General features: G+C 45.1%; 1 protein-coding gene across 2 annotated transcripts; it reads left to right on the top strand.

Moving 5' to 3' along the window:
- The first annotated feature begins 5,132 nt into the window (after positions 1-5,132).
- Positions 5,133-24,927, top strand: LOC121488249 (centriole, cilia and spindle associated protein). Of its 2 annotated transcripts, XM_041750686.1 has the most exons (5): positions 5,133-5,154; positions 5,677-5,799; positions 6,238-6,681; positions 19,244-19,512; positions 20,818-24,927. In XM_041750686.1, the coding sequence occupies exons 3-5, from the start codon at positions 6,282-6,284 to the stop codon at positions 20,992-20,994; spliced, it is 846 nt and encodes a 281-aa protein (XP_041606620.1). In that variant the 5' UTR covers positions 5,133-5,154; positions 5,677-5,799; positions 6,238-6,281; the 3' UTR covers positions 20,995-24,927. The 2 variants fall into 2 exon arrangements, with proteins under 2 accessions (XP_041606620.1, XP_041606619.1); XM_041750685.1 differs by lacking the exon at positions 5,133-5,154 and having other exon boundaries at positions 5,505-5,799.
- Positions 24,928-25,189: the final 262 nt, after the last annotated feature.

Here is a 25,189-nt window from a genome sequence, read left to right as displayed (position 1 = left end):
GGAGAAAGAGCTTGTGTGGCTGTCTAGGGAATGAATGAGAACAAGAGGTAAGAGGTAGCGGTGGTGGAGGAAGCAAAGGGGACACAGGGGTTTTAAAGGCTGAATGTTCGTGTCCCTCTGCTCCCAAATATGTTGAAACTTATGCCCTGCAAGCTGGTGTTAGGAGGGGGCCTCTGGGAGGTGATCCAGTCATGAGGGTAGAGCCCTCCTGAATGGGATTAGTGCCCTTACAAAAGAGGCCCTACAGAGATCTCTCACCCCCTTGCCTGCCCTGGAAAGACACAGAAGACACCATTCATGAACCAGGAAGAGGGCTCTCACCAGAACCCAACCGTGCCGGCACCTTGACCTTCCAGCCTCCAGAACTGTGAGAAATACATTTCCGTTGTTCATAAGCTACAAAGCCTATGGTCCTTTGTTACAGAAGCCTGAATGGATGAAGAGAGCGTTCCCATCTGAGAGCCAGCCCTAGGGTCGAGTACCCTCTTAGAGGAGTTCAATTAGTGCTCAAGCTCGGGGTCTGTGCCGAAGTTCTGGCACAGAACCTCTCTTTGCCTATTCTCAATAAGTGAAGGACTTAGGGTGGTTTTCCTTGTAAGGCTCCTAAAGCCACTGACTCAGAAGAGTCTGAGTAACCTGACTTCTGCACAGAGACCATGTATATGGCTGGTGTGGCCTTGAGAAGTAAGGTTTTAACTACCAGGGATAATCCAGTGGAACAAATGATTTTAGTCTAGATCTCGTTCATGAAAGGACTTATCTGTACGTATTTTTGTATATGATAGTTCCTGGCTCTGTTCATTGCAGATGAGGAAGGAAAGAAGGCAGTTAAACAGTGCTGACTGTACTTGATGGATTAAAAAAACTTTTTTAAAAAATATTTTATTTATTCACGAGAGACACACAGGCAGAGGGAGAAGCAGGTTCCCTGCGGGGAGCCTGATGTGGGACTTGATCCCAGGACCCCAGGATCAGGCCCTGATCCAAAGGCAGACGCTCAACCACTGAGCCACTCAGGCGTCTCTTGATGATTTTTTTAAACGTTAGTTTTCTGTGCTCTCTCATGGCACAGGCGTGGCTTCCCCTTCCCCCGAGGACTGGGGGAGGCCCTGTGGCTGTAATAACCCATCTAGGCCTGCTCCTGGGTATAGACCCCTTATTTACTCAGGTCTTTGCTCCCTGCTTGGTGCTTGTGAGTGTGCCCCCAACCAGGATAACAGGTGATGAGAGGATGGATGCAGGAGACACTGTCTGAGAGACATGATCACACTGGCAAGTGATTGCCACTGTAGCATCCCCAGTCACAAAGAGGACTCTGACATTTGACTCTGTGTGTGAGAGAAAGAAAATGCTGCTAGCAGTACCTGGGAATACAGAAGAAGGGCTTGGTGGAAGGGAGTGGGATGGTAGACGTGAACACAGAGAAGGCAGTGTTGGCAAGCTACACACAAGGAGATAACAGTGGACAATAAGCTGCAAGGTGGTCTCGCTCTGTAGTGAAGGCCAGGACATGGGGGCGCTGATACCATGATAGAGAGGTCATCAGTGCGATGGGATCCCGGGTGCAGAGACGGTGAGGGAAGAGAGACTAGGAAAGAATGGGGAATCCTTAGTTTAAATGAGTAGAAGCAGGAATAGGAAGCTGCCAAGGAAACTGGGAATCCTACAGAGAGGAGGAAGGAGTCAGCTCTGTCCAGTGTATTAAACAAAGTGCTTAATCGTTCGTCAGAGAAATCAACTCTGCTAATTTTAGAAGAAAAGACACATATATAAAACTTGCCTGGGTGCATTCCAGAATCTCTGGATGGGCTGAAAAAAAAAAAAAAAACAGGCTTGGAACTCTGAAAGAATAGCAACAGAGACAGCCACTGCCCTGGAGTGCCAGGTATGCAGTTGGCATCCCTGACACCTGGAGCTCTGGATGCCAGCATTTCTCTGAGCACTGTGGCCACTGCTGCTCCAGGAACTCAGTCTTGAAATTAGCCTTTCAGCCAAGGAGAGAGCTTCCTGGTCCTGGCTTCTATGCAACAGTAAAGCCTGATGCTGAGCCTGTGGGCAGGAGTATCTGATGAAGGGAGTTCAGGGTCTCACAACTGCACTCTAGCTGCAAAAGAGGCTGGGAAAAATATCTAGCATTTGTAGCTTCTCCACTGGGAGGTAGAGTTATAAAAGGGGCAGAGGGGACAGGGGACTTCTGGGTACGTTTGTGTTTGGAGAGGGTGCAGATGGGAGGGATCAGGAGAGTTAAGAAGAGAATATGTGATATGCAAAGAACATCTCAGAAGAAAGGAAGAGCGAAGCAGAGGAAGCCCTTGGGAGACAGGCTCCCTGGGCTCAGAAGGACAGTTATTGACACAGGAGGGGGTGGCACCCTGAGGGAGTGATGGCACCAGAAGCTTTGGGTAGGTAGGAAGGGCTCTAGGAAGCAGGGGCCTCAGAGAATTAGCCGTGCATCCCTGACGTGGAGAACAGCCTGAAGTGCTCACCTCTTGAGGCCTCTGTTCCATGGCCGGCCAGACTTAGTCACCAGCAGGTCTTACACGGAATCTGTAGGCCTAAGCAGCAAATATCTACTGCTGGAAGGGGTTCAGCATTCCTTTCTATCAGCTCCGCAGACACCCCGGTGGAGAGGCTCCCCCAGGGCTGCCTCTCACTGAAGCCTCCCCTCTACCAAAGTCAAGGGGGGCAGATCTTCCCTCTCCTCCCCATCCAGGACCCTGCAGCCTGCCCTCAGGGGCTCTCCTCCAGGCCTGCTCACTTTCCACCCTCTCTGTTTCTTCTGTGAGCTTCTCAGGCCATTCCTTAAATTTCCCTCCTGCTTAAGAAACTAGTTCTAAGTCCACAACGTTGGCCACAGTTGTTATATCTTGTAATCTCTGCTCATTGGTCCTAATTCCACCCAAAGAACAAGTGGGCACTCTCATCCACAGAGGCTGCTTTCAGTGCTATGTGAACAGAGGACTCTTTAGAGGGAATGTTTACCTCCCCTGATGCAGAAATATAATTTGATAGATATTGTCTATGATTGTACTCAATTTCTTAGCAGCTGTACCTTATTTATGATCAACTACATCCCAGGTTCCCCCTCTCCCAAGCGCTGTCAAATTACAACGGTGCTCATCTGTTCTTAGACACAAGACAAACACACACACACACACACACACGTGCACATGCAGTTTTGTCTGCCTCGCGCTCCTCCTTCTGAGAGGCCACTCCCTCCTTATTCCACGTGTTTTTCATGGGGCTGTCAATCTCAGCCTGTCACCCTATCGCCATCTACAGGGACGGGCATGGTGACCCACGCTTGGCCAATCATATCACGTCCTACACCTAGCAACAGCTAACCATGTGACTAAAGAATCTTCCTCTATAATTAGAATACCAAGAAGTTCTCTTTTTGCTGGTGATCCTCCCGCTAAGACAAGATAAGCTTGGGGCTAGCAAGAGTACCTCCTCAGCCATGTGGAGGAAGTCCATTTACAGTGCGAGACAAAGAAGCCAGCCCCAGGAGGAAAGCAGAGCTCAAGGGCAGAAAGAAATAGAATCCCAATAACAGTGACTGGGTCCCTGGGTTTAGCTCTGCCAGAGTTACTAAATATCCTGTTGAAGCTGGTTGAATTGGTTCTTGTCCCTTCCAAGTGGATAAGCCCTGATAAATAATAACACTTTAAAAAATTAGAATGAAAGTAATAGACTTAATTGTGCAAAACAGGTAAAACAAGTGTTCCTAATTCTATTTTTTTTTAGTTATACAAAAAATGGTATATTACCTTATACACTGTGTGTGTGTAGATGTGTGACTATAAAGTACAATCACAAATTTCTCCATCCAGAACTCATGCCCCTTTGCAAGGTAAGTTTGCTGCTGCTCCTCTCCTCATGCAGAGGTGGAGTTTATTTCTCTCTTTCTGAATCCAGGCTGGTCTTGTGGTTTGAACGGTAGTCTGCAGCAGAAGAGCTGTGTATATGGCCTTCTCAGGCCTTACAGCTTCTCAAAATAGAGGACAAGGTGAAAAAGCGGGTCTAGCCTCCTGGAGGAAGAGGCCATGCGGAGGGAGACCAAGCCAAGGCCAATGCACAGCCAGGCCCAGGACCAAGCAGGCATGTGAGGCCCTCTTGAGCCTTCTGGGACAGCTCTCCCTCTAGCTGAATGCAACTGTATGAGTGGATCTAACCCAGCAAAGTGAAACCAGAGAGGAACTGCCTGGGTAGCCCATGAAATTGTGAGGAATAATAAATCTTAGTTGTTTTAAACCACTGAGTTTTGGGGTGGTTAATTATGTAGCCAAGGCTAACAAACAGATTGTGTTCTGCATGTTTCATAGAACTGCATATCGTCATCCCTCCCCCCCGCCAAGTTATTAATATATTTATTAAAATTCTTCTGGTTGCAACCATCTGAAACCAACCCTGGCCAGCTTAAAAAGTGAAAAGCATGAGAAAGTTCCTGGGGGTATCTCAAGGAACAAATGTAAGGCTGGGAAGAGAAGTCAGGGCTACTGTGGGGAAGTCTACAGTGGGAGTCCATGAAGTATCTGTCCAGAAAAGTGCCATTAGCACTCCAGTGGCAATGACTCCTGGACTGCTAACTTCAAGTTCTCAGGATAATTTGACCCGTCCCGCTTGGGCAACGAGTACCTCTGGATCATTCAGCTACAATGAATGTCTGGGGCAGAGCACGAAGACAGAAGCAAAAATAGTAGGTGAAAAACCATAGTAGGTGAACGGGGGAAATCCCAATATAGAAGCCAGAACCCAGTAACTCATTCATGGCCTCGGCCTGCTTTTCAACTGCTAATTGATTTTTCAAAGCTTCCTTCAACTCTTTTTTTGTAAAGAATGTATCAAGGCTCCTTTTGAAGAGAGGGTAAGAATCTGCGTGGGGTCATTCTTGAAAGTGTAACAACCAGAGCAACACTGTATGCCCGCACAGCGCAGCTGAATCCGCCGAGGTTTTTTGCGCAAAGGTCCCTGAGAGGGTGGGTTGGCGGTTTTAATTAAGTTTAAAAATGTGTGGGGTGTGTCGACCAGAAAAGAATTGTTCTGAAACGTAAAAAGGGGTTAAAACCACAGTTAACAGGTGCCGTGAACGCAGAAGGGAGGGAGGCAAGAGCCAACGCGTGGACTGCTTTCTGGGACCCGTGAGCGGCGCAGGTGCGTCCGGGGGGGAGCGCCGAGGGTCACGGTGGCGGGCGCGGGGCGGCGCCCACTGGGGACATGGGTGCGCGAGCGCCTGGGCCGGGGGCCGGGGGCCGGGGGCCGGGGGCCGGGAGCCGGGGGCCGGGGGCCGGGGGCCGGGGGGCCGGGGGCGGGGGGCCGGGGGTCGGGGGGCCGGGGGCCGGGGCCGGGGGGCAGGGGGCCGGGGGTCGGGGGGCCGGGAGCCGGGGGGGCCGGGGGTCGGGGGGCCGGGAGCCGGGGGGCCGGGGGGCCGGGGGGCCGGGGGCCGGGGGCCGGGGGGCCGGGGGCCGGGGGGCCGGGGGGCCGGGGGGCCGGGGGCCGGGGGCCGGGGGCCGGGGGCCGGGCCCGGGCTGGCAGGCGCGCCGCCTCCCCGCACCTCGCGCTCCGCAGCGAAGCAGCCGCCCCCACGCAGCGGGGCGGGGGCCGGGACCGGGAGCGCGCGGGGGAGGCGTCCGCTCCGGGGACTGAGGCGGCGCCTCGGGTTCCCGGCTGCCTTAGGGACGCGGGCCGCCGCGCCGTCGGCGACATCTTGCTCGGGAGGAAAGCGCGGGGAGAGCGGGCCGCTCCGAGCTGCTGCGCCGAGCGCACCGAGGGCCGGCCGGGCGCCGCGGCACCCAGGAGGTAAGCCTGCAGGGCGCCCCGCCCCCCGCCCCCCGGCCCCCCGCGGCCCGGTCAGCGGGCCTGCAGCCTCCGGCGGCCCCCCGGGTGGCCCCCGCGGTCCGGGCCGCTCCGCCGGCCTGCAGGGGTCTCCCGCCCGGCACCCGCCGGGGCTGTCAGGACTGGGTCACCGGACGCTACCTGGCGGTCCTCCCGGGACCCGCCCCTTCCCGGGGCCGGCCGCCCCCTCGCCCCCGCCCCCTCGCCCCCGCCCCGCCCCCTCGCCCCCGCCCCCTCGCCCCCGCCCCCTCGCCCCCGCCCCCTCGCCCCCGCCCCGCCCCGCCCCGCCCCGCCCCGCCCCCATGCCCGCCCCGCGCGGGCGGGGCTCCGGGTTTAAACGTCGCGGCGGGCCGGGCCGGCGGGAGGGGCGGGGCTGCCTCCGTCGTGTCGCGGGTTCCGTAGGCGGCGGCGCGGAGCGGCTGGCGCTCGAGCCGGCGGGAGGCACCATGTCCCCGGGCAGCGGGGTGAAGAGCGAGTACATGAAGCGCTACCGGGAGCCGCGCTGGGACGAGTACGGGCCGTGCTACCGCGAGCTGCTGCACTACCGCCTGGGCCGCCGGCTGCTGGAGCAGGCGCACGCGCCCTGGCTCTGGGACGACTGGGGCCCGGCCGGCACCTCGGACGACTCGGCGTCGTCGGCGTCGTCGGGCGCCGCGGGCCCCGCGCCCCCCTGCGCCCCCGCCTCGCCGCCCGCGGAGCCCGCGGCGCGGGAGGGGCCGGAGCGGCGGGCGCGCGGGCGGGCGGAGGAGCAGGGCGCCGAGGCGGCGGAGGCGGCGGAGGCCGAGGAGGCCCGGGACGCGGAGAGCGCGGCGGCGGCGGCGGCGGCGGCGGCGGCGGCTGTGCCAGGTACTGGGCGGAGGGGCTGCGCGGGGCTGCGCGGGGCTGCGCGGGGCTGCGCCCGGGTCCGAGCGGCCCGGCTCCGGGTCTCGCAGCGCGCAAGGCAAGCCCTCCCCCCCCCCCCCCCCCCCGGGGTAGGGGAAGAATCCACATCCCTTGACAAAATAAGGATGATGTCAGCCCCGCCTCCGCCCTCCCACCCTCGATTTCCGTAATTGGTGGCTCTGGGTTGAGCCAATTGTGAATTCCGTTGAGGTGCCGCTCAGCTCCAGGTCTCCTTCACCCCAGGGCCGTGGGCGCCTTCGTGAGCTCTGAAACCCCATCTCTTTATATCTTAGCGCCCCTTTTCCCCGCGGACTAGCCCAGCTTTCATCCGATTCTCAGAGAGCACCTGCGGCGACAGGTTAAGAATCAGAGCCAGGCTTTCAGTCTGGTGATTGGGGCCGCGGTTTTCTCTGTGAACTCTCTAATCTCGCTGCCTTGTCCCTAAAGAATATTTCGAGTTTGTTTACGCAGGCTGTTGCGTAACTCCTAGTTGGTGGGAGAACATTCCTTGCAAGTGCTCGGCCCTCTCCACCCCTGGCCCATCCACCCCAGAAGCGCATCCTGGTGCAGAGGCAGGGCGGCAGCTCTCCGGGGCTGCGTGTCTGGTTTCGGCCGTGGCCGGGCACCTTCTCTCCTGGCCGGACGGCTGCAGAGCTGGGGGCTCCGCCTGAGAGCCGGTCTGCACGGTCGCTGGTGCTCAGGGCCAGATTCAGAGCCTCAGGCAGGATACAGCCTGGAGTAACCAGGGTCCTTCCTGCTGCTCCCCAACCTTGGCCCCACAACTTCTCGCTCTCCACGCCGGGCCGGGGTCCCTCGATTTTAAAAGCCCCTCTGGCGATTAAAACAACCAAAAATTATTGAGAGCTTATTATGCCTCCAGTCACTTAGAGGACTTAGAATATGTATTTTCCCATTTAATGTTCCAAATAATTCTAAATGGTAAAATTTTAATCTCAATTTTATAGATGAAGAAATGGAAGCTCGGTAAATGATTAGTGGCTTCTTGTTGCTTTAGGGCATTGTAAGTGGCAATCAACTCTTTTCAGGTTGTCCTCCTCTCCTCTCTGTAATAGGCCGAGGAGGAGAGGAGATGTAAAAGAGCCAGGCTACTGTGCTCTTCAGTTCTTCTCAGTTCAACATCTGTGCCAGAGCTGCCGCTCCATCCTTGGGTTCCTTGTAAATTCCCAGAGATTGCCGAATATCTAGAAGCATGAGTCCTAGCTTCAGGGATCACTGGTAGGAATTCCAATAACAGAAGGTGGTGGGGGTAGGAGAACGTGCCTTCTGGTTTATCCCTGTGGCACAGATCTACCAGCTAAGTTGTGAAATGTGCTTTATCAGACGGGACATGCTTTCCTCCTTCTGGCCCTTCCTTTCCATTGTTTGTGAAAGGGGTGTCAATTATTTCTGTGGGTATATAAATGCAATTTTTAGATAGCATTGTAGTATGGATGGTGCCTGTGTTTGCATGAGTTCATGATTATTTTGGTGTCCTTAGAGACACTGACTCCTACCAGTGGCTAAGGCCAGTTGTTTCTTCTCTGCTAATATTCTGGTTTAAGGCATCAGGCAGAAGAAAGGATGTTTGCTGAGTCCAGGACTCCTAATTGCAGGATCATTTGCTCTGCTCCTGCCTGATGATTCCTGTGTCTGGTGGGACTGAAAATCCTTGTTTTCAGTGGATGGTTTTATATACTAGAATGACGAGCACTCTTGAGCTTCTGTAGAACATAAACATTTGGTTCGTGTTTTTACCGAAGCCACGTGTGTACATAGGATCCTATAGGTCTGTGTGGCCTATTACAACAATCCAGCAGCTCCCTCGCCAGACACAGACCAATTACCTGTTCCTTAGGGGTCCACTTTCTACTCCTCTGGTTTTTCCCTTGGTGTTGATTTCTATTTCTCCAAGTAACCTGGAGATTGTTACTTGTAAATACTAATAAGTAATTACTATTTGCATTTAATAGTATTGGTACTTCTTAATTTTTTTTTTTTACCAGTTTTTAGCATTATTTATTGGCTTTAATTCTTTTTACCCCCTCCTAACCCCTACACATGGTCCCTTCCCACATCTTCGCAATATGTCAGCACAGAGTTTTTAGATTACAATTAGCGTCTGCAGTATGGTGCCTGGAAAATGTTGCTCAAAGCTGCCCAATATTGTTTGCCATGACTCCCTTTTCTCTCTTTCACAATACAACCAACACATCAGGTTCACTATCACTCTCGACATCTTAAGACATCCCTCCCCGGGCCTCTGACCTACTTCCTATTGGCCTGGTTGCTGCTCTTGCAGCCTTCTGCCTGCCAGTTCCATGTTGGGAGGGCCCTTGGCCACCACCCTGCAGACTCCTTGGCTTCTCTCTTGGGTAGGAGCCCTTGTGTGGCCCTTACATCATCTTCCATCTTGCTTCACCCCTCCTGTTGGAGTTGTCTTCTAGTAGCTTCCTGAGAAAAAGAGTACATAAGTTAATTTTCTAAGACCTTGGATGTCAAAAAATAGCGTTAATCTGCCCTCATGATTTGGTGGGTTTGTGGCTGAGGATGGAATTCTAGGTTGGAAGTATTGCCTCTAAAAAATCTGGAGGCATTGCTCTGTTGTGTTGTAACGTATAGTATTGCTGTTACAGTCCCAAGTCCTCCTGATTCTTGAGGACATGTCTCCACCCTCAGGAAGCTTTTAGAGTCTTCTCTTTGTCCTTTGTGTCCTGAATTTTTTCCTTGATCTAAGTCTGTTTTCCTCCAGTGTGCTTGGTGAGTCCTTACAGTGAAACTCCTGCTTTGTAATTTTGATGAGTTTTCTTGGATTGTTTTTGTTATTTCTTTTTTTTTTTTTTATGCTTTTGTTATTTTTATTTCTGTTCCTGTTTCTTTTTTTCTAAACTCCTTAGTTGGATATTAGACTTCAGGAATTTATCCCCTGATTTTCTAATTCTAATAAAATATCCCCTATTTTCATCTTTTTCTTCTGTTTTTCTGGGTGATATTCTCAATTTTATCTTCCAACTCTTCTATTACATTTTTTTCTTTATTGGTGGGATCCTATTTACTTTTAAATTTATTTAATTTTATTCTCTGGACTTGCTTGCTTTCTTCCTGTCCTCTCGCCCCCTCCCTTCCTCTTTTTATTTTTTCTTAAAAAATAGTATTCTGTTCTTGATTCATCCACATAGTATTTTCTGTTATCTTGCAGAGGATATTACTAGAAGTTCTCCTTGAATTTCTCCTTGAATTTCTGTAGCATAGTCTCTGGTTCCCCACCCTATCCCCATTTTTTGTTCTTTTTGCCTATAAACCTTTATTTCATGTTAGAGAGTTTTCGCAAATGTCTAGTGATCCTTGACTAAAGAGCTGTCAGGACATTTTTTTGTGTGAGGTAAGGGTGGCAGTCAAAGTGTTTACTGTGACATGCTTTGAAGAGGTCTGGACTGTCTCTAATTCCTTTTTTCATTGTCACATTTCTTTTTAATTTTTTTAAAGTTATGCATAATTTTTAAAAATGCTTAAAATGAAAAAAACAATAATTCTGACCTATTTCCCACCCATACCCGTTGCTCTCTATGGGGTATTCCAACTCTTTTCAGCCTTGGCCGCCCTCTTCTTATCTAGACTTATTTGTCAGCTTTTTTATTTTAAATATTATGTATTGGGATCCCTGGGTGGCGCAGCGGTTTGGCGCCTGCCTTTGGCCCAGGACGCGATCCTGGAGACCCGGGATCGAATCCCACGTCGGGCTCCCGGTGCATGGAGCCTGCTTCTCCCTCTGCCTGTGTCTCTGCCTCTCTCTCTCTCTCTGTGACTATCATAAATAAATAAAAATTTAAAAAAAAATTATGTATTGACATCCCATCATGGGAGATGTTTCAGCTTAAGATTTTAGCTCTGCTACTTCTACTCCCTGACATATATATAGCAGCACCCATTTTGTCCCACATTATTAACTATATGACTATTTTGTTGAAACACTATTCTGTGAATTATGGTGGCTATGTAAAATAGTATTTACATGTGGACCATGTAGTGTATTAGTATTTACATGTGGACCATGTAGTGTATTTAGACTACATTTTCTTTTCATTTATGTTTTTCCTGAAATTAATCATTGTTTCTTTTGTTTGTTTGCTTATATATTTTTTTATATTCCCATCACTAATTCAGCTTGAAATAGTCTGGTAGTACTTCAGAATTTGTCATATACTAGACACATTAGGTATTCTATTCATTTAATTTCTTTTCCTTAGAGACTTTTTTTTTCTTTTTTTTTTTTTTGGAACGCAATCCTCCTATTCCTATTTAGGTGCCCACATCTGACACAGCTTCAGTCTGGGTGTTCTCTTCACTGTTTGCCTGAGTATTCCTTTTTTTGCTTACCTCCTTTATCTGATCCCTGTCTTATAAATCTCAAATGCAGGGATCCCTGGGTGGCGGTTTGGCGCCTGCCTTTGGCCCAGGGCGCGATCCTGGAGTCCTGGGATCGAGTCCCACGTCAGGCTCCCAGCATGGAGCCTGCTTCTCCCTCCTCCTGTGTCTCTGCCTCTCTCTCTCTCTCTCTCATGAATAAATAAATTTAAAAAAAAAATAAATCTCAAATGTTCCTTTGTGTTGCTAATCCCTTCCTTTTGGTGTAATCCATACTCCATAAGTCCTGAGAAACGTTGCATGAGAAGTAATAATTTTGTGACCTTGCATGGCTGAAGATACGTTTATTATATCCAAAGTTGGATTGGTATTTTGCAAGGTGGAAATTTCAGTGTCTTAAGGCATTATTATACTGAATCCTAATTTTTGGTCTGCGTTTTATTATTTTTTTAATTTTTTAAAGATTTCATTTATTTGAGAGAAAGAGATAATGAGAGAGCAAGCAAGAGTGGGGGAGGAGAGGGAGAAGCAGGCTTCCTGCTGAGCCAGGGAGCCCCAGTGGGACTCAATCCCAGGCAGATGCTGAACTGACTGAGCCACCCAGGTGCCCCTGGTCTTGCATTTTACAGTACTGTGCCATTCTGACCCAATGTGGTTTTTGTTTTTTTTGGTTTTTTGGGTTTTTTTTGGTAGCGGGGGCATTTTTTAAGAGATTCTCTTAATCCTAGGTGTTCTAAAATTCTACGTTTTTTTGTTGTTGTTGCTTTTTTGTTGTTGTTGTTGTAGTAGTTGTTTTGTTGTTGGTGTTTTTTTAAATGTAAGCTCTATGCCCAATGTAGGGCTTGAACTCATCACTCTGAGATCAAGAGTTGCATGCTTTACCAACGGAGCCTGCTAGGTACCCGATATATGTATGTCTTTTATCATTCAGTGAGGGTGACAACTTGGTGGGCCTCTTTAGTCTGGAAAGTTTTCTTACAGTTCAGTAATATTTTCTAGCATTCTTTTAAATAATTTCTTGTGCTCTATTCATTTTTTCTTTCTATAATTTTTGGATGGGGTAACTCCTGGATCAAATCTCTAACATTTTTATTTAAAACTTCTTTGATATTAGAATTTTGAGTTATGTGTTCTTGGAGAACTCACCAATTTTATCTTCCAAACTTTACACTAAAATTTTTAATTCTAGCATCTAGTTTTAAATTTTGAAGAGATCACATTTTTTTGGTCCCAAGTGTTATTTTTAAAAATTAAAAATAAAAAAATAGCATCCTGTTCTTGGATTTCTTTTAACTCAAAAAAAAAAAAAAAGAGAGAGAGAGAGAGAGAGAGAGAAAGCCATAAATATCCTTTGAGAGCTCTGTTACATTTCCTAGTCTTTTCTGTATATTTTGGTCTTTTTCTTTTTAGAGGATATACTCACATGTTTGCTCTTAGCCTGTCTCCTCATATATAAGAGTAAGGCTTGAAGAGCTTTTCAGGAACTCTATATGTGGGGGTGCTTTTGGACTAGAGGGAAGACTACACAAGAAGTATCTACAACTACATAACAGAATTACCCTGCAAACTAGTGGCTTAAGATTCCCACACTTGTTTATTATTGCTCATGGTTTCTGTGGGTTGAAATTTGGCCTGGGTACAGGGATTTGCCTTGTTTCTACTCTTTGCTGTCTGCAGCCTCTGCTGGAAGGTGCCAGGCTTGGGGGCTGTCTGCTAGGACACTCGTATGTGACATCTTCATGCTCCTGGCCTTTCTCATAACATACTGGCTGGCCAACAAGGGCATGGGTTCCTGAGAGAGAGCCGGGCAGATGCTGGATTGCTCTTTATGACTTATCACTAGGAGCCTTGTAGCACCCCTTTCATCCCATTGCCTGCTTACAAAAGTCTACCCAGGTTCAAGGGGAAGAACCGTCCACCACCCCAGTTCTCAACAAGCATGTTCATATTCTGTTGTCAGAAGAGCATGTGGGCTGGGGCACTGATTAATGCAGGACCTTTGGAAAAGGCAATCTGTTGCTCTAGCCTACTACTTCATTTTCCAGTTCTCTGGGGTTCAGTTTGTGTCCTATGGGGCTTTCTTGTACAGGGAGTTAGGATTCATCCTATTCAATTCTGCAAGGTCACTTCTACATCTTCATCTACTTTCTAGCTTCCAAAATTTTATTGACGCCTGGTATATTGCCTCCCTTGCTTTTTATCCTGTGAGTTCTTCCTTTTTTCCTTCACTCTAGTGGGCTTTTGGGATGAAGGGACTATATGCACATGTCATTGGTATATATTTAATCTAAATTCTATTTGTTAGATTTTTACTTTACTTTCCTTTTTCTTTTTCTTTTCTTTATTCTTTTCTTTCTTGATCAATCTTGCCAGAAACTTATGAATTCTATTAGTTTTTTTCCCCAAACTAACTCTTTGGCTCTGTGGATTTTCTTTATTATGTGTTTTTATTAATCCATGATCTTTTTTCCCTTATTTTAATTTTCTTTTTTTTTTTTTAAGATTTTATGTATTTATTCATAGAGACACACACACACACACACAGAGAGAGAGAGAGGCAGAGACCCAGGCAGAGGGAGAGGCAGCCTCCATGCAGGAAGCCCGATGTGGGACTTGATCCCAGGTCCCCAGGATCATACCCCGGGCTACAGGCAGAGCTAAACCGCTGCACCACCGGGGCTGCCCTTTTCTTTTTTTTTCTTAAGATTTTATTTATTTATTTGAGAGAAAGAGAATGCATGTGCGAGCTGGGGAAGGAGCAGCGGGGGAAGGAAAGGGACAAGCCGACTCTGCACTGAGTGTGGAGCCCAATGAGGGGCTTGATCCCATGACCCTGAGACTATATGACCTGAGCTGAAACCAGGAGTCAGACACTTAACCAACCAAGCTCCCCAGGCGTACCCATAATTATGTTTGAAAAATTACTTGCAGGAATAATTTAAGGCCTTGGGTCTCCAGAGAAGAGTGTAGTTTTTTGTGTTGGGTGCCTGAGGACACTCTGGGTTATTAATAGCAGCCTTTATTTATCCATGGTGGGGAGGGTTGGTCGAGGAGCCCACTGTTACCAGAACTGAAGTCTCCACTCTGTTCACCCCATAACCCACTGTGGTCTGGTTCCCTAACCCCATGTTCCCTTCTGTCAGCCATGGGACAGCTTGCTGGCCAAATGCCACGTCCCTTCCTCCTCATCTTACTAACCCTCCCTGTCGTATTTGGCAGTTAATTGCTATCTCCTTTATCTATTTATCTATTGCTATCTTCTTTATCGGTCTTCCCTTAGTTGCTCACCTGGTTAGTTTTTATACTTTTCTGGCAATTCTTTTTTCCTTCTTGGGCTCTCCTTCCTCGGCCTGGCTGTTCCTTAAATAATGGTGGCCCCAGGGACCTGACTCCACTCTCCCCTCCGACTGCATTGCTTCTTGGTAATCTGTTTCACATTCAAACCTCAGCTCCCACCTGCTCATTCACCACCTTCTCTCCTGGGTCACAGATGAAGTGTCCAGTGGCTGGGTGGCTGCTTGGTTGTTCCCGAAGCATCTCACATCTGAGGCGAGTATCTTTTCCTTATTCTGTGGTGGGCCTTTTCTCGGGGGATGGCCTGACCATCCACTGCAAACACTTGTGGGAGCAGTAGACCCCTCTTTGCTCCCAGTGCTATGTTGTGTCTGTGTTTACCTGTCAGTCTTGCCCAGCATTGCTGGGCTGTCTGCCCTGGAGAGGTTTTGGCACCACCTCCCTGCTGTTCTGATGAGTGTGTAGTTCACAAGTGCCCAGTGAGTCTGAGCACCTGCCAGGCCCGGTGGGTGCCCTCTGGTCCTTCTTTGCCTCTCCACCCTTATCATTACTATTGGTCCCCACTTCCCCCGACTTCCCCCGCAACCTCCAAGCCCTGCCATTATTTGGTAGCTGGCCTTTCTGGCCTCACTTCTCTAACTCATCCTTCACTTTCGCAGGAGGCCTTATTCCTAAAATGCAAATAGGGCATGCCATTTTCCAGCTTAAAATCCTTTAGTGATTCTTCATCATTTTCAGGATAAAATAAAACTCCTGAGTTTGGCATAGAACGTATTTCACCCTTGCTGCCTGCTCCATGCCTTCATCCATAGACTCTCGGTGTACTTGTCATTTTGAACTATTTATATTCCCTCTTCTCTCCAGGCCTTTGAACAAGACATTCCCCCTTGCTGAGATTCTCTTTTCTATTTTCCTCCTGGCTAGCTTGTCCTTTAAATCATTTTTACCTTCTCTGGGTAGGCTTCTCTGGAAGACCTAGGTTAGACACATATGGAGTAGGAGAGGAAGAGGAAGAAGGGAAATGAATCAAGGAAGATGATTTGGATTGTTTTCCTTCTCTTTCTCAGTTCTGTGACTGCACAGGCTTTGGTCCCCCCCACCCCCTTCTGTTTCCCTTTGTCTTGATCTTGATGGGCTCCTTTCCCCCTCTTCCTAGAGCCAGCAAAGAAGAAAACAAAGATGGACACTTCACTCAGAAATGTTTGAGCAAGGAATGGATTTAGATCTCATGGTAAAATGGAAAATTGGCATCCCATCTTATCCACAAACAGCTCAAGTGCTGTGTTTAAAGATATGGCACAGTGGTACAAAGCGCTAAACTCCAGGGTCAGTGCATTGTTTGTTTCTTAAAATATATAGTAATAAATGAAACAGTCTGGTAGAGTCAAGGTCATTGCTGAAGACAGAAATGACAGATGATCTATTGAGTTTCCTTATACTTCTGCCCTGGGATCAAGATTTCCTTTTCAGGGGCTCACTCTAAAGGGAACATGGACAGAAGCAAGAAAAGAATCACAACTAAAAATAGTAAGGGACAAGGGGCACCTGGGTGGCTCAGTGTTTGAAAGTCTGCCTTTGGCTCAGGGCAAGATGCGGGGTCGAGTCCTGCATTGGGCTCCCAGCGGGGAGCCTGCTTCTCCCTCTGCCTATGTCTCTGGCTGTCTCTGTCTCTTGTGAATGAATGAATAAATAAATAAATAATCTTAAAAAAAATAGTAAGGGACAAGAGCATGTCCTAAAGAAGTGATGAGCTTTTGGAATAGCAATCTATAAAATCATCACCTAGAGACAAATTCTGGAGTATCTGAAGTGAGGGGTATCCTTAAGACCTAAACAGCTGGAGTAAATGAAATGGAGCCCTAGATGCATAAGGAGCTCTTATTCAAAATAATAAAACTAGATCACAGTCTTACACCAGACACAAAAAGTAACTCAAGTATATTAAAGACCCGAAACCATGAAATTCCTAGAAGAGGACATAGGCAGTAGTCTCCTCATAGCAAGGTGTTTTTTGGATCTGATTCCAAAGGCAATGGAAACTAAAGCAAAAATAAATGAGAATACAATAAGCTGAAAACTTCTGCACGGTGAGGAAAACCATCAACAAAAAGGCAACCTATTGAATGGGAGAAGATATTTGCAAATAAGATATCCCATAAGGGGTCAATATCCAAAATACATAGAGAACTCACACAACTCAACAACAAAAAAACCAAACAACTCAAATGAAAAAAAAAAAAATGAGCAGAGGATCTGAATAGACATTTTTCCAAAGAAGTTATACAGATGCCCAATAGGCATATGAAAAGATGTTAAACATCAGTAATTATCAGGGAAATGCGAATCAAAACAATCACCTCACACCTTAGAATTGCTATTACCAAAAAGATCGGATAGAAATCTTAGGTGTTGCAAGGGTGTGGAGAAAAGGAAGCCCTCATACACTTGGTAGGAATAGAAGTTGGTACAGCCACTATGGAAAACAGTTTGGAGATTACTCATAAAAGTAAGAATAGAACTGACCATATGATCCAGCAATTCCACTTCTGGGTATTTATCTGAAGAATACAAAAACACTGATTTGAAAAGACATAGGCGGCCCTATCACAGCATGAGTTACAATACCCAAGATAAAGAAGCAACCTAAGTGGCCATTGATGGATGCATGGATAAAGAAGGTAAGGCATATATTGACACACAACGGAATATTACTGAGTAGCTACAAAAAAAAAGCCAGGAAATCTTCCATTTGTAACAACATGGGTGTTTGTTCCTCTCTCTCTTTCTTTCTCTCTCTCTCTCTCTTTTTAAAAAAATTTTTACTTATTCATGAGAGAGACAGAGACATAGGCAGAGGGAGAAGTAGGCTCCCTGTGGGGAGCCTGATGCGGGACTGGATCCCAGGACCCCGGGATCATGACCTGAGCCGAAGGCAGACGCTCAACCACTGAGCCACCCAGGGCCCCAATATGGGTGTTTCTAAAGGGTTTCATATTAAGTGAATAAATCAGATGAAGGCAAATACTATTTGATCTCACCTATATGTAGAATCTAAAAAACAAGACAAATCAATGAACAAAACAAAAGCTCATGGATACAGAGAACAGATTGATGTTTCCCAGAAGAGGGCAGAATGGGTAAAGGGGCTCAGTCACACAGTGATGGATGGTAATAGGCTTACAGTGGTTATCACTCTGTAGTGTATTCAAATATTCAAATTATAATGCCGTACACCAAAAATTTATATAATATATACCAATTTTATGTCAATAAAAACAATGTAAATTTAGGCCAAAATGAAACATGAGCTTGCAAAAGGTTTAAACAAAACAGTATAACTTTTATAAAAAGTTTATAAAAAACAGTGGAAATCATGGAGGACCTGGGTGGCTCAGTGGTTGAGCGTCTGCCTTTGGCTCAGGTTGTAATCCCAGGATCCTGGGATTGAGTTCCGCATCAGGCTTCCCACAGGGAGCCTGCTTCTCCCTCTGCCTGTGTCTCTGTGTCTCTGTCTCTCTCATGAATAAATAAAATCTTTTTAAAAAAAAAAGGTAATGAAAATTATAAAAAGTAAGGGAAGTGGGTGTGTTTTAGAGTGTATTCTTAATGTCCAGTGCTCAACCCAGATAAGGCAGTCCCATTTTCCTTCAGAGTTTCTCCCACTCTGCTGACAGAATTTAGGACTGTGTAGACTGTGGATTCTGATTCATTTAGTCATTTCTATTGCAAGTGTTTGTTGGGGAAGCCCTCAGAGCAGGAGCCCTCCTCTCTGGCTCTTCAGGCTGGGAATGCGTAGCTGTGCACCTAGGTAACTATGGAAACCACTCCCTATTGTGACTGAGGACTTTTCAAATTAAGGTCACCAGCTCTCTCTCACAAGGAGCATGTTAGAGGTTAGAGGCATCGGGAGCTCTCCATATTCATGGGACATCAAAAAGAAATGACATTGAGCATGTAAGAGCCATCGGGAGCTCTCCCCAATCATGGTGCCGTCAGGAAGAAATGGAATCCTGGAACTCCAGTTGAGTGACTTAAAAACTAACTTTTACAGCTGCTGAGTGATTACCACAAATCCAGATCTTTCTCTGAAGCAAGACATTGATGGCTGGGCCTACTTTGGGGTTGTGGAGAAAGCTGTTAGGCTCTGGTGCTCTCTAGCTTTTAATTTAATTGAGATGCTTAATCTCAGAATATGAATAAATGGGGGTGCCTGGAGCTCTGTTGAGCATCTGACTTGTGATTTTGGCTCAGGCCATGATCTTAGGGTCTTGAGATGGAGCCCTGTGTTGGGTTTTGTGCCAGGATTTGGAGTCTGCTTGGGATATTCTCTCTCTCCCCCGCCCCCATGTTTGCACCCCCCCCCACAAAAAACCAGATCTTAAAAAAAATAACATGGAGGCACCTGGGTGGCTCAGTTGGTTAAGCATCTGCCTTTGGCTCAGATCGTGATCTCAGGGTCCTGGGATCAAGCCCCATGTTGGGCTCTCTGCTCAGTGAGGAGTCTGCTTCTCCGTCTCCTTCTGCCTGTGCCTCCCTCTGCTTGTGCTCTCTTCTCTCTCTTGTGCTTTCTCTCTCTCAAATAAATAAAATCTTTTTTAAAAATGTGAAAAACATCTGTTCTTTTGGATAGGCTTGGTTCAATCTTGGTGTATTTGTTGATTTTAAAAATGGGATAGACTGAAAAGTATGGTACTAACTTGTTTCTGTATTTCTGCTTTCCAGGAAATTGTGAATTGAGCTATCAGTGAAAAAGTTACTGAATTAAGCATTGTGAATTTTACAACCCAAATATTTAAAGTAATTCTATGTAAACATGATTTTACAACATTCTCATTTTGTTTTATCTCCTTTTTTTTTTTTTTTTTTTAAGCACTGGAAGTGAAAGATATAAAAGAAAAACCTGAACAACAGATCAGAACAAAAGAGACTGACAAGTTACTTAACAGTACTGAACCTCGACAGCAACAAAGTGCCTTATTTACTAGAGGAAATAGGAAAGCAGTCAAAAGTCCTCAAAGATCATCAAGTAGAATAAAAGAGAACAAACATCCATTTGCCCTTTATGGGTGGGGAGAAAAACAGATGGATACAGGAAGCCAAAAAACTCACAATGTCTGTGCTTCTGCCTCAGTGCATGAGGTGGGTTCGTGTGCACCCAGCTTCTCTGCCTTTCCCTGGAGGATGGGGGTTGGGCTGTGCTCCTGTAAACAGGTCTTGTGCTCACTGTGATGCTTTGGGTCATGGTAGATCTAGGAGATGGTGGGGGGCAAGGAAAGCCCAGGACTGGGCATCTCTCTGGGCGTTACCTTCCCAGCAGATTGAGGGATTTTGCTGGGAGTTAGTTGGTGTCTGGAAGGTTTACCCAACTTGGAGCCAGGTGAAGAAGTGGCTGGAGACAGGGTTTCCAGGTTCCTAGGAGGCCAGTTGGTGCACAGGAGAAGCACAACCAGGGCTGGCAGCTGCCCATCTGGGTTTGCCATGGGCCTCTTGAGAGGTTTCCAGTTCCTTTAGGATTGATCACTGGTATCCCTTGACTCCTTTGTTTTCTCCTGTTAGATGGCTTCCCCTCTCATTCTTGGCATCTGCTATAGACTCCCTTTTGCTCTTTGCATTATATTTGGATGATTATGTTTTCCCCTGCTCATCCACATCCAGTGGCTTTTGCTCCTTGGAACCTTGGTTGTCTCATACTTAGTCCTGAGAACGTGTCTGACAGGAGGTCTTCATGTGTGGAGCCCCAGAGCAGTGATGTATGTTAGTGTCAGCACAGCTCCCACAGCCTAGAGCAAAGAGTGAATGGAATGAAGCAGAAAGTACAATTTGTATTCTGATGAAATACCATAATCAGACTTTTACCGAACATACTTCTGAACGAACCCTAGCAGATGGTGTTTTTTCGAGTGATATTTGAGACAATGAAGCTGTGGTTTAACAAAAGACTATGGCAATTCCATGGGATTAAGTTTAACAGAGTTTAACAAAAATTGTTTTGTTTTAAGTTTAACAGAATTTATAGTGTGAAATGTCTTTTAAGTGGTGAAATCCCTTGAGACTTTTTTTTAAAAAATATATTGCCATAAAAATACTTAAAGTCTTTTAATGGAATACTTATCCAGGCTTAATGCTCAGCTTTTTTAATAACTTTCCAGAGCCAGTTTCTAGGGGCATGTTGCAAATTAGTTGTTTACCATTTCTATCTAAGATTCAGTCCAGTGGACATCTCTTGTGATTGCCTGTCTCTGTCACTTACAGTGGGCAAGGGAACGGCTGTTCCTAAGGAGCTTTTACACACAGAAATGTAAGGAGGCTGGGCTTGCCTCTGCCCTGCTTCGGGTGGCCTGGGGGTAGCTTCACTGCAGGAATTCTTGAAAATTATTACAAATGCCACATAAGTTTTTATACTTTTATTTTTGAAGTAAGAATAATTTTTTACTTGTGACTTAGATTCATGAATCAGCATTACGAGCCAAGAACAGAAGACAGGTGGAAAAAAGGAAACTGGTCACCCAGAGGCAGCGTGCTCACTCTGTGGAGGTGGAGAAGAACAGACGGGTGAAGCCTTCCGCCTCCGAGAACCCGTGGATGACAGAATATATGAGGTGCTATTCAGCACGAGCATAAGCAGACACGGTTGCTGGGACAGCCTCTTTGGAAAGGTATAAAGAAAGAACAAGAGAAAAACCATCAAAAGAAAACAGACAGGTTTAAGAAACCAACAGATTATTTAAGGTTTTTCATAGGGAATTTCCTAAAGACTGCTCTGTCTCGACGGATCCTGGTCACCTACCTCAGCCGTAGGGTGACAGTTGAAGCCATAGACATTTGGTTATTTATGGAGATAATTCCCTAAATATTTGATATTCTTACAAGGGTTTTGTTTTAAAGCATCTTAATCTTTTCAGACACCGACACCGAATGCCTTTAAATGGCTACAGATGCTTAACATTCAGTATTTTCATCAGTTTAGCCGGAGCCTATTTTCATCCTGTTCTAATAACTTTCGGATTCCATAGCCAGTAAGATCATTCCAACTTGCAGCTTAAGACCCATTTTCCTTATGTGGAGTTTTCTATGTGAAAGAATAGCTTGTTAAAAGTGAGTTTCAACACTAATGCTGACTCCTGTGTAGCGAAACCAGAATCTTGGTAGTTCCTGAAAAATTAAACTTATTTGTGTTTCAGATTCGGCATCACGTCACGTAGACTGTGAATTTAAGAATTATCTGGGTTGGGTTGAGGGTCCTCTTTTCTCTTTAAATTGTCATTGAGGCACTTATTATTTCATAGTTTAATAGATCAAATGCATTCCAGTGAATGAAGTGCTAGTGCCATGTATTTAGAGTAGTACTGAAGTTTCTTTTGAAACTTTTTTTTTAATTATTGCAACTTTTTTTTTTTTTTAAACACATAATGGGGAATCATTCCTTGCTGCAGTCTGGCCTTTTGGCACATATGCACTGTGGATTTTTGCCTCTTCTATATATAATAGTTGGCAATGATGTTTAGAACTTACAATGTGAAATTTCATTTAATTATGCTGAGATTGTTTTGCTCACTGGGGATGGGGGACAAATGTTTTGATACCAATTAGAGATGTGGCCCACCCCTCCTTTCTGCACTTCTACCCTACAGACTCATTTATAACAAAGCCTCGATGATGTACATTATTCAGACTTCTGGCTGAAACACATGACTAGGCAGCAGGTGTTACAGAGAACTTACAGTGGGAGAATGGTGATGTGTGTCTAGGCACAGATGTGAGTATGTAAACGAAGTGCTCCTTCCCTGGTACAATTGCTTTTGGGGTAGAAAAATGGTTTTAAGAAACTCTGGTTTCCATCCAGCAGATAGAGAAAAATCTACAGGAAGGTTGAGTGCTAAATTCTCTGTAAGAGACTCCTTTGACTAGGCCAGGCACCTGGAGATGGGCAGATAAAATTTGCTGTTAGATGTGAGGTTGAACATTTCCTTGATATATTTTACTCTGGATCTTTGAAGTATCATGGTCAGTTTTTACTTTTTTTTTTTATTTTTTAAGTAGGCTCCACAACCAACATGGGGCTTGAACTCATGACCCTCAGAGCAAGAGTCACATGCTGTACTGACTGAGCCAGCCAGGTGCCCCCATTGTCAATTTTTAGAACACAGATATGTTTTTATTCTACATAAAGTCTTCCCACAGTATCATTGTAATACTGTAGTAAACTTTGAAAACTCACCTAATCATGAGCTTTTAAAAAAGTACTTTTTAAATGTTTGCATCATTTTGAAATGAATTCTTTTACATAGAGAGCTCTCCTAATCTTTGAGATGTATATTTAACAAGAAGTTCTATATGTTGGTCCAAACAACCTTGCTAATAATTCTGGTGATTGTTGCTGTAATTATTGTTCAAGTCCTTAAACACTGCAGGTACCTAACAATCAAAATCATGTGGCATTGTGATGGTGTAGCTGACTGTAAAAACTGTTCCTTTCAAACCACTTCTTGCATGTTTGGTTTTAGCCATGAAGCTCAAGCGTTCCTGTTGCACCTGACAATCTTAGGGAAGCTAGCCTTGGGGGTAGCTTAGGCCCCACACTGACAGGCTGCCTTAGAAACCCAACTTTCTCTAGGCTTTGACCGAGCCAGACTCTCTCTCCTTTAGAGAACAGACTCATATCTAACATTCTTACTACTGAAAACTCCAGATGGAGATAAAACCTAGGAGGCAATATTGGCCAGTTTCCCCCCCCTTTTTAAGTAGAGGACAAGTGACCACAATTTTTAGAGTACTTTTAATATGCATGCACAATGAATAAATCAATCTGAATTAATTGTGAGTGCCCTTCCTATGCCCAAGTCGTTAGTTAGGGTGTCTTTTCTTATTAGGGGTGAAAATTACCTTTTGAGCCCATGATGTTTTTTAAGTGATAACAATTTGATGGTCTTACTTTTCCCTTCTCACTCTAGAAACTAATGTAGTTTTAATTATGTTTCTAATTCATGGGACAAACTGAAAGACAGTTTAAAATTACCTTTCATGTTGAGAAGTTTGAAACTGTTGAGAATCCAGTGACATTTAAAATGAAAGATAGAATAATTGCTACATAAGACTCTTCTAAATTTTGGTTTTAAAATTAAAACAGTTTGCCATAAACATGTTTTCTGTGTTACCTTTATTAAAAGCAGTAATATAGTATTGAATAACATCTAGCACTCTGCTGGACCAAAGTGAATGAGAAGTAAATAGGAATCTATTCTTTCTTTTAAAACCTAAAAGGCAAAAAAAATTAAAAAAATAAAAATAAAATAAAACCTAAAAGGCTGCTCTTATTTAGGAGGTATCAAAACACTTGGTACCTCTGGTTTTTTATATATATAAAAATATATATATAAACATATATATATATATATGTATATATATATATATATATTTGCTCCTCCATCACCATAACATTTGTAAGCACACACATATATTTTTTTTAAAGTTTACTAAACACATAATAGGATGTAGGTTATCTTAATTGATCATGATGTAGTACACGCATATTTATGGCACTTCATATGTAATAGCTTTGTCATTGTTACATTAAATAAAAATTGCTAATAACTTGAAAGGTGTGGTTGTGAGATCACTCCAAGTCAGTTAACTAACTTGCATGAAAGGTGTCTGTGAGTTTTAGAAGTCACCTTCCAAAACAGAATTTGGCACTCTTGGCAGGGTTAAAAAAAATCTGTAGTGATTCCCCTCCTCCTTTAACTTGAAATGCTATACTGAGCATAAACTTTAAAAATGGAATGTTTATAGTAGTACTTGGTATTTAAAATGTTCAAAAGTATTATTGGCAAAGAGGGAGAGAGGCAAAGCATATGTTAGAAGTGAAAACAACTTTTCTTGTTGACTACTTCAGTAAAAAATAGTTTCATGGATAGTTTTACCCTGGACTAGAGTAAAAATGGTGCTAATGTTTGTTTATCTTGATTCTGTATTTGGTTTGATATTAAAATGCTAATGCCTGACTCATAATGTCCTCACTATAGTCTGGTGATAAGTTCCATAATATGTAAAAAGGGGTCCTAAAAAAATGACCTGATCATTTCAAAATGTTTGCATTTGAAATGGATTTTGTACAACAGAATGAATAGGGAGTTAACTGGTGTAAGTATATGCCTAATACCAAATTCTTTGCAAGGAGCTATGTCTAGATACCCAAATTTGCTCCCTTCAAGTCTATGAGTGTGAGATGGAAATAAGTTGCTTCTTTTAATACTTATTGCCATTTTGAAAGTCAGGACACCTGCATGAAGACATCAGAAGCCTCTCTTTGGATTTCTTTTATAATTAGCAAAACTGTACCTAAGAACAGTCTCCCCCTGTAGTTATATGTTTATTTTGAATACAGACTTCAATTTAACATTCTGAAGGAACAAAGGCTAGGAACCTATAATCACAAAGCTCAGGCAATGAGAATTTTGGGTTGTATTTTCTAAGAACTATGTATTGCTTTTAGCTTATATTTAATATTGCAATTTCTTGGAAAAATGTGAATAAAGTTAATATTACAGACTGAAATTTCTGTTTTGTGGGAAATAATTCTGATTAGAAAAAAATGTATGATCATGTTGACTCCTAAATGGATTTTTTAGGAGACAAATGTTTAATAAGACATTTTGTACCCAGGAAAAGATACTTTCTGTATATATACTTTGAGTTGAACTATGAAGTTTTCCTAGTCTTTTCCCTCACACTTTCCTATTTTGAAAATTACAAAAGCAATAGTGCCTAGTTAAAATAATTTTAAAAGAAACATAGAGTAAAAAGTGAAATTTCTTTC

This window comes from Vulpes lagopus, chromosome 3, assembly GCF_018345385.1.
Source record: "Vulpes lagopus strain Blue_001 chromosome 3, ASM1834538v1, whole genome shotgun sequence".
NCBI classification, from domain to species: domain Eukaryota; kingdom Metazoa; phylum Chordata; class Mammalia; order Carnivora; family Canidae; genus Vulpes; species Vulpes lagopus.
The sequence above is the reverse complement of the archived record's forward strand: the minus strand, read 5'-3'. Positions and strand labels throughout refer to the sequence as shown.

Coding starts and splice junctions, on each gene's coding strand:
- LOC121488249 (XM_041750686.1), top strand. CDS start 6,282: ATGTCCCCGGGCAGCGGGGTGAAGAGCGAGTACATGAAGCGCTACCGG. Junction 6,682..19,243: donor GGCGGCGGCGGCTGTGCCAG/GTACTGGGCGGA, acceptor TTTTTTTTTAAG/CACTGGAAGTGAAAGATATA. Junction 19,513..20,817: donor CTTCTGCCTCAGTGCATGAG/GTGGGTTCGTGT, acceptor CTTGTGACTTAG/ATTCATGAATCAGCATTACG.